The 8,704-nt window shown below is 41.6% G+C and overlaps 1 protein-coding gene across 1 annotated transcript; it reads right to left on the bottom strand.

The window, feature by feature from the left end:
• Positions 1 to 2,597: 2,597 nt before the first annotated feature.
• LACC1 (laccase (multicopper oxidoreductase) domain containing 1) lies at positions 2,598 to 8,075 on the bottom strand. Its single transcript, XM_010150734.1, has 5 exons — positions 7,486 to 8,075; positions 6,052 to 6,233; positions 5,435 to 5,600; positions 3,300 to 3,525; positions 2,598 to 2,772 (listed from the first exon to the last, which is right to left on the bottom strand). The coding sequence occupies exons 1-5, from the start codon at positions 8,051 to 8,053 to the stop codon at positions 2,598 to 2,600; spliced, it is 1,317 nt and encodes a 438-aa protein (XP_010149036.1). The 5' UTR covers positions 8,054 to 8,075.
• Positions 8,076 to 8,704: the final 629 nt, after the last annotated feature.

Genomic DNA, 8,704 nt, shown 5'->3' with positions numbered 1-8,704 from the left:
CTTGTGCTTGCCTCAGGGCATACCACAATCATAATTAATACTGTTATTTAATAACAATAATAGGGCAAACGCAGCTGATATAAATTCATGGGCAAGTTTAATAAATGGGATCTGATCGTTAGGTAGGTACAGCTGAACGATTTTAAAAGCTTCCCTAGAGGTGGTGAATCAGGGCTGATCTGCTTGGCTCCTTTAGTGAACAACAGGAATGAGAAGTAAATAAACAGAGATGCGGGAACAGCCTCGTCTCCTTTTTATCATGCCCTTCCTCCAAACTTTATTTTTTTTTTATATCAGAATTAAAATGACTTTGTTACAAGGCCTTTTGAAAGAGTATCTGTATGATACAGAGCCTAGTCTCTTTGGGGACTGAACATTATTATCATTTGCTTCTCGGACTCCACCTCAGAAATACACAAGGCTGCTTCCTGTCTTGACAGGTTTACAGTCTAGGTAATTCAGTGAAAAAGAAGTGAAGAACAATGATTGTGGTAACAATTTGTCTCCTAAAAGGTAAAGCCTTTGGTGTTCCTGCTCATTCTGACATGCTCTCCAGCTTGCACAGCCCCACCACGACCTGTAAATGGTATTTTTCTAAACAGCAAGTCTCTGCTGTCCGTCTTGAGCAGGTACGAACAAGGCAGAGCTTACTATCGGTATCATGTTACCGTGACCTTATCTACTGTGAGCATTTGAACTGTGCTAAGTGGCGTGGCTGCAAGGTCTTCCTACTTACTGCAGACTTAAACGCATTAGTTTAAACCCATCTTTGAGGTGAGAGGGGCTAACAGCAGGCACATGGGCACCCACGATGCTTCAGCTGCCGAGCAGTATGCTGCAAACCCGAGTCACTCAGCTGCTTTTGATGGCACGCACCTAATCCTCCAGGGGAGAGGGTAAAGTGAAGGGCACAGGCAGACAAGCTTTGGCTGAGCTTCAGGTGCAGAGACTGAAGACTACGTGGCCCTCTCAGCAGAAACAGCAGAGGGAAAGACGCCTTACCCACCTCCCTGCTATGTCAATCCGTGCCCATAAAGTGGCTCACACTTAGATACCAGGGCAAAGGGACAGAACTAAAAGGTGAAGGTAGGTTGTTGGGGTTTTTTACCTAGTGCAGCAAGATAAGCCTGTCAGTGTCCATCAATTATATTGCCCTATATTTGCGCTGAGTCAGTAATGCAGACAATACATATATATACCATAAACACCTTCATCCAGTGTGCAGTAACGTGCTTGGCAGCTTTAAGTTGAGGAGTGAGTGTTGCCCCTGTTGGAACCTGAACTTCCAGTTTGAACCCAGCTGTGAACATCACAACAGGGAAGTTACAAAAGAAACTAAGAATGCTGAAAGCAATGGTGAGGTTTTGAAAAGGTAACTGAAAATGTAAGAATTTTTATCGTCAAGGGCTGCAGTGCTACAGAAGAAGAGGAATAAGATTTCTAAAGAAGTAGGTGGGTTAGAACAAGTATTTTTTTGGTAGATGGTTACAGTCTGGGGGTAACATACTGAGAACCAGGCTCTTCTCTGAGAAATACAGAAAACGAAAACCAGTTGACCCTTCAAACGCTAGGCTCACTCGGCAGACAGTAGCAGTGTCTGCTGCACAGCGCTTTGCAACCGGCATGGTTTGAAACCCGCTATGTACAGTGGGGATGGAAGCGCAGCGTGAGCGAGCACTGACCTCTAGCGTGCACAAGTCTGGAACTGGTATAGAGCACGTCACACGGAGTCCTCCCCAGGCGTGCGCTTCGCAACTCTGCAAGCCACAGCCAGTGGAGCTGTACTATTAGGAATCGTCCACTGCCTATGTGTCAGGAACTATTGCGTCTGTTGTAACGTCGGCAGGCAAATTTTTTCATGGCCAAAAGAAAATGGTGCACGCTTAGAATTTGCTTAGTAAGACAGAGAAGTCAACTATTCAGCAGCACAGTACAGAATGGTGAGGGTTCATGTATTTTCAATGTCTGCCCCAAAGGAGCTTGCTTGCTTCTCACTTTCAATTTTTTTTCCACAGGAAAAGTCCTGTAAATGTTTTGGAGCTCTTCTTTAAACTAATCCAAAGATGAAAAGAAAACCTAGACCCATAATTCCATAAGGCTGATCTTCAGCTGAAACTACCAAAGTTGGGTGTTCTCAAAGAGTTATTGTGCAATACAGGCTTCCCTTCCTATGTCAGTAATGTCGTCCTTAACTTCTTTCAGAAGTCTCACCCAGAAACTAATGAAGGTTGTTTTTTTGTGCTTTCACCACCTTAAGACCATGAGGTTTCTGGGAAGTATTTAGTCAACGAGGCTCAAAAAAATTGGAGCTTGAGTCTGGTCTTGCAGAAGGGCTTTATCACTGGTGTGGGTTGTCCTTGTTTCCTTTGCACCCTGTCTCACACAAGAATTATTGGCCCCACACCCTAGGCATATATTCTTGCCTCAGAATGGCAGGGAAGGGAAGAAGCGGGAGAATTGCAGGAGCCGTGAATTCCCTATGGCAAATCTGTGAAAGGAAGGAGGAAGGACTTCTACATGGAGAGCAGGATGGCAGGCAACGCACCAGACTTCTTGTCTATTTTTTTTTGTCCAAACAGTATTCGAGAGATACTATCTCAGTCTTTGATTGATATGAAGCCAATCTGTGTCCCGAAGTTAGTGCCATCACGAAAGTGAGAGTAAAATTTATCAGGGTGGCATGCAGTACAGAAAGTGATATTTTGGTTCTGGTCTGTGACAGAATCATCTTGGATATTCTCAGGAAGAATCCCACCACTCTCAAGAAGAATCCTGAAAGAAAGAAAGGAATAGAAATGGAAAATGCATTTTTGTGTTCCACATCTTCGCGTTCCTTAAGACCCACTCCTTCAGACAGCACCTTTAGTACCAATTGAAGGAATGGTGCCAGTAATGTGGTTGGGACTTGTGACTGCTTTTCTTACTCTCTTTTTTCAAGTATTAAACTAAAAAAATTGGTTTTATGCAACCAGTAAAACCACATTTAATTTGAACATTTGTCTATAATCCATAAACTAAAAGTGTAACAGTAAAATAATAGTTGAAACTTGGCAAAAAATGAGCAGATACCATTCATTCAAAGGTATCCTTTGTTGATCTGCAAAGTACTAGATTGGTACTAGTACTGATCATTACGAATACTCTAAGATGGTGAGGACCCTCACCATAATGTTGCTGGATAATACAACCTCAATATAATTATTGCTAACGAATGTGAAATTAGTCTTCTGTTCTTTTGACTTCATCTGTACTCAGCACAAAAAATGTTTATGCCATGGAAATGCAGTCAGTAGGCTTACCGCGTTGCTCTTCTAATATCAATATAAGGACTTGCAGAATCAAATAGTCTCACACACGTTGGATCAATTCTGTGAAATTCTTTAGCAGATTCGTGAGGAAGTTTATAGCAGCAAGGTCCTACAGATGGGCCCAGCACCACAAGGATATCTTTCACGTTACAGCCATATGCAGATACCATAGCATTAACTGTGGCCATTGAAACTCCTAACAATGTGCCTTTCCACCCTGTGAGAAATAAGACATTAAAAAAATGTTGTATAAAACATCCCTTTAATTTTATAGTAGCTAGAATATATGCTATTATTAAAGGTACAAATGAATATACATATTTATACCCAAAAATAAGTAATTATCTCTAATAATAAACTATTTTATTTTTAAAAATTCCAACCCAACACCTTAACAACTGCCGGTTTGCTGATATCATCATTTTGTGGAGATAGAAACTGGAGAGAAGTATTTAGTTTAGGATTCCAGAATTCTTTTTTCCCAGTGTCCTGGTTTGGGCAACTAAAGCATACCTTACAGTTCCTCTGTGCTTGAAACATTTACATGGGAATATGACAGCAGAAATATGTTACAGTCAGAAGTGTATTTTTATAAATGAAAATGTTTTTAGTGTTATTTTAGAGGAAAAAAAAAAAGAAGCTCAAGCTAGAGACACTGTTTGGAACAGACAGAAGAAATCCAAGCTTTGCACTTTGGCACTGTTTGGAATTGATAGAAGAACGCTCAGCTTTGCGTTCTCATATCTCAGTTTGAGTCTGAGGAAGTTTTTATCATTGCACAGGGAGTGCGTCGTAACGAAGGACAGGATATGCTAATAACTCTTCCTCTGCTTTCCTACATCCAAATGCTGAGAAGAGCTTCTACCTAATTGTCTTTATTTGTATACACAGCGACATGTGTTCAAGTTAAATATGAACTGAGGTGGGGTTGGGCAGGAAGGAAAGGATTTAGGAGAAGATAATTGGAAGCCTGGCAAGGGCTGTGATGTGGGAATGAAGGCCAAAACTTGGGAGGTGGAAGGTAGGGGTTCAGGCTAGAGCAGGGAGGTATGCTTGGAGAAGGCAGGGCTGTGGGTTGGGGGAACAGTGTGGTGTGTCAGGGACTAGATAAATGAAGAGGCAGCAGAGAAAGGAGCAACTACAGATTTAAACGTTTTACAGTACTTAAGTTTGAGCACTTACAATGTAAAACTCTTAAAACCTTGAAAAGTCAATAAAATTCTCTCCATCCTTTCTCCTCATTACAATCCACAACATTCCTTTCTCCTCCCAGACAGACATGCCACAATTCTCATTCCTCTCACTTTCACTAACCTAAGTTTGCTTGGCATGGGGCAGGAGGGGGGAACAACTTTACTGAAGGAAAGTCAAAGTTTTGATCATTTTATGATGACTCACAAATGTGAATTTATTTTGGCTATTAATTTCAACGTATGGAGAATTGTTTAATTCGGTGGTATTCACAAGTTCTAAGCAGAGGTGAAGCTTCCTCCCATATCACAGGGTGTACTAGCATCAAAGCTGGGGAGAAACTCAGCTGTTCACTCTCCTTGCCTTCTTTTATAAAATTAAACAGCCCCAGCAGGAAAAGCTCACCACAGGATACATATTCTAGCCTAACAGCTGGGACATCTTCTGAACCCCAGGTTGTGCTAACCATCCCTGCTTCAGTTGTATCCTCATTTGGTTTGGGTCAGACAAATATTTCTTCTGGTCCAAAGTTGGGAGCATTGGCTTTATGGCCAGTTTTTACTGGGGAGCTTTAATGTTTTTACTGGAGCTTAGACAGGGGACCACAAATATTATTGGGGTTTGGCTACCAGATCAGAAAAATAAATGCATAAATACATAAATAATAATTATTACAGTAGTAAACTAAACTAAATTAAACTAAACTATAATTTAAAAAGTAAAATAAAACATAGTTCAGGAAACAAACTATTCTCAAAAATAATCTTGTTTTGGTAGGAATCAAGCTTAACAAACTTAACATACTGTTAATGTGATCTTGCATTTATTCATTCTCACTTGGTGCTTCTTTGGTTGCTCATTTATAATCCTCAGTCCAAAACTCCCTTTCCAGTGGTGTCCTAGTCATTTTGATCTCCACGATTTAAAATTCCTACCAGAATGAGCAGCGCCGCAGGCTTTTCTGACAGGATCAGCAAACAGCACAGGAATGCAATCAGCCCCTGGAGCTGCGATCGTAACACCTTTCTGATTCGTAACTATTCCATCATAGCTGTCAGGCTCTGTCTTCCCCATAATATGCACGGCGTTAGCGTGATCAATCTGTCAAGACAAAATCAGAACACGGACAGTGATACAGCAGCAAGACATTCAGTTCTGACTCATGCAAGGATTTTTCCTTGGCACAAAAGACCCTTCTGCATGGAAATCAGGCACTCCCTTGTTCAAATGCTATGCACATGCATCAGTAGGAAGCCATCATAGAAATGGTGGTGTATTTTTCTTTTAAGAGAAACTGCTCTGATAATTTATCTGATAATTTACTACTCTGTGGTAAGTTAAATGTTAGAATATTCTTGGAAGAAACAATGTTTCTTCATACAGTGCCAAATGGCTGATAGTTTGGATGGCTATTGCACAGATATACTGCTTAATTGTCCTGCTTCTCACAAGTTCTTGCTGAGAAAGGTAAGAATAATGCCTACAGCTTTAGCCAGTGATTCATGAAGAAAGATCTGATCCATTTACATAAACCCACTGTTTGGTAAGATACCTTGACTCTGTGAAAAGTCTCTGGGTTAAATCCTGCAGCATTAGCTAGCCGGCGGAGATTTTCTTTAACAACAGCTTGTGGGTCCCTCCGCTTGGAACTGCTGAAGAGATTGCAGGAGCTTAGAGTTGGTATGTAGGAGATCCCACCCATCCTTGTGGTGAACCCATGGAGGAAGATATCATCTGGCAAAGCAAAAAAGACAACAAACAATTGCTTTCAACACAAGACCAGTCCAAATATTACATTGTCTTATACTGAAGAGACCTGGAATCAGCCAAACAAGTTGAGTATTGCTTTAACTCATATTTAGCTGTGGCATTTAAATCTAAGGATTCTAAGTTTCCTTCTTGCTCATAATCATAATCCTCTGAGGTCAAGTTAGAGGAGTTTGAGCAAGAAAGTGTCCTAGCAGATTTAGACTAAATTTTTGCAGAGTTGTAGTGCAAACCCTAGAAAATAGGTAACTCACTGAGGAAAATGAAAGTAGATTTTTAAAACAACATTCTAAGGTGTCATTTCCCAAGCTTTTTTGGCAAATCAAGTACTCATCCTCAGCACCTCACAGAATCTCAAACATCTTTCAACAGTACACTGAAAGCACTAAGAATTCCTAGCATTATTAAAATATCCTCTGTTTTTACCATGCAGATCCTTTATTGTGGCCTCATGTACTAAATGCAATCAACTGTTTTGGGAGGCGGTGGGGGGTGGGGCTCTACATGGCAAAGTTGAACACAGAAGCATAGTCCCACAACTGCTATTTTTGCTACCTTAACAGCCGACAAGATCAGAGCTGGGATTCAGAATCTGTGATCCTTTCAAAGTGAAAAACTTGGAACACAACAAAGGCAAAGGTGGCTTTAAGTAACGTGTTCCTTTTAGGTTCTGGATCATTCCAGACACATTTTTAGGGGAAGAGTTCCAAATTTGTGCAGTAGCAAACCTCTCAGCTTTCCTCTGAATGCTCTGAATTATGAGTCCCCATAATCACATCACTTGAGAGACATGCTGCAGTAAACTGGGTCATGCCATGGCAGGGACACTGAGACATCAGTCTGAATAACCAGGCATGCGTGAGGTTGCAGACCAGGAGAAACCCCTGTCTTCCTTTTCCAGAAGACGATGGTAACTCACAAAGTGTGTAATTCCCACAGAGAGGTGAGGGAATTTTACTGTCTGCAGCAATGCTGACACTAAAGCTGGGCCTCTCTTTCCTCTCTGATCATGCTGTGGGCCTGCAACAGACTTGGTAGACTTTTGCTGTATCTCTATTGACACTTCCCCCTCTTGTACGACACGATACATTATTGCAACATCATCTAGAGTTATTTGCTGCCTGAAGACATTTCCAAATCTTAGCCATTTTGTAATTCCCTTGAAGAAGTATGCTTGGGAACTGCCTCTGTAAAATCTATTAGTGGGGATCCTCTTTACCTGGGATCAGGGAAGACCTGAGGATGGTGAGCTCCCCTTTCAGGCTTGGGAGGCTTTCCAAGTGCATCTGAATCTCACTTTGGATGAGTGTCAGGTCCTGTGTAGGAAGTGTTTGCTCGTCTCTCCGAGGTTCAGCTATCTGTAAGTTTTCGCAATCAGATGCCAACTGTAAATCTTCAAATTCAAACTGGTAGACTGCTGTAAAGAGATGCTCTATATATACTTTCATTAAGTCTTTTCTTAGGGTAGGGAGAATAACTTTAATGATGCTTAGGTCTTTTTCATCCAGTCTTCGTTTGATGGTGTACAAAGCAGCGGCTGTAGTCAGAGCACATACCACCTCCAGCCTTTTCTTCAGACTCTGAAAATCTCTCAGAGCTGGAAGCAAGGACTCTTGCTCACCATTGCTTTCACTCCCCTGCCTCTGGCAACACATGACATAAACAAATGGAGTAGGGCTGGAAGAGCATTTCTCAATGTTTTCCAGCGTCTCACATAGTAATCCTTGGATGTTGTTCTGCAAGTTGGCTGGTAGGCTGAACAGATCTATCAGTACTGCTTCCAGCATATTCCAGGATATTTAAAGATTCCTACAGCTGCCAAGTAGTCAGTAACACAACATGAAGAACAAACAAAAAGGCAAGACGGCATCATTAGTCCAAACACAGAATTATGTTATTAAGGCAAGGCATTCAGCGATACTGTGTAGAGAAGGTGGCATAGCAGTAATTACTGTCTTAAGGTTTCCTCACTGCATCAAAAGGAATTGCAGGAAAAGTAGCGGAAATGGGAATTATTATGTATTTATTTAAGTATTTAGGTATTTCCCTACCACCCCACCTACCTCGGGTTTTTCCCAGGTCAGGGATGATACATGGTTAGTACATAACATTAGATTTATTGATTCAATTAACCCACATTAGCCTAATGGATCTTCTTGACCTCTGACTGTTGGGACTTCCTCCAGCTCCCATGAGGGAAACAAATACAGAGGTCCCTCAGCCTGCTGGGACTGGAGAAGTTTCCGTAACAAGTTTTTTGGAGGCATTTTACACACTTACTGCTAAGGTAGAGCTCATGTCTGCTACCCCTCCTGGCCACAGGGATGCTGGGCTGTGAGCACAGTGACATCTTTCCCACAGGCCTTTTCCCATCAGACTTCTCCCTTCCTCCCCCTCACACCCCAGAGTTTTTGCACTTCTTCCTTTTGCCTTACCAG

This window comes from Eurypyga helias, unplaced genomic scaffold, assembly GCF_000690775.1.
Source record: "Eurypyga helias isolate BGI_N326 unplaced genomic scaffold, ASM69077v1 scaffold32994, whole genome shotgun sequence".
Classification (NCBI taxonomy): Eukaryota; Metazoa; Chordata; class Aves; order Eurypygiformes; family Eurypygidae; genus Eurypyga; species Eurypyga helias.
The sequence above is the reverse complement of the archived record's forward strand: the minus strand, read 5'-3'. Positions and strand labels throughout refer to the sequence as shown.

What these genes read in the sequence shown, in the direction of transcription:
- LACC1 (XM_010150734.1), bottom strand. Translation starts at nt 8,053, where the DNA reads ATGCTGGAAGCAGTACTGATAGATCTGTTCAGCCTACCAGCCAACTTG. An exon ending in CAGGTCTTCCCTGATCCCAG is followed by an intron (nt 6,234 to 7,485) that starts GTAAAGAGGATC and finishes TTGCTTTGCCAG; the next exon opens with ATGATATCTTCCTCCATGGG. An exon ending in CTGCGGCGCTGCTCATTCTG is followed by an intron (nt 3,526 to 5,434) that starts GTAGGAATTTTA and finishes TATTTCTCACAG; the next exon opens with GGTGGAAAGGCACATTGTTA.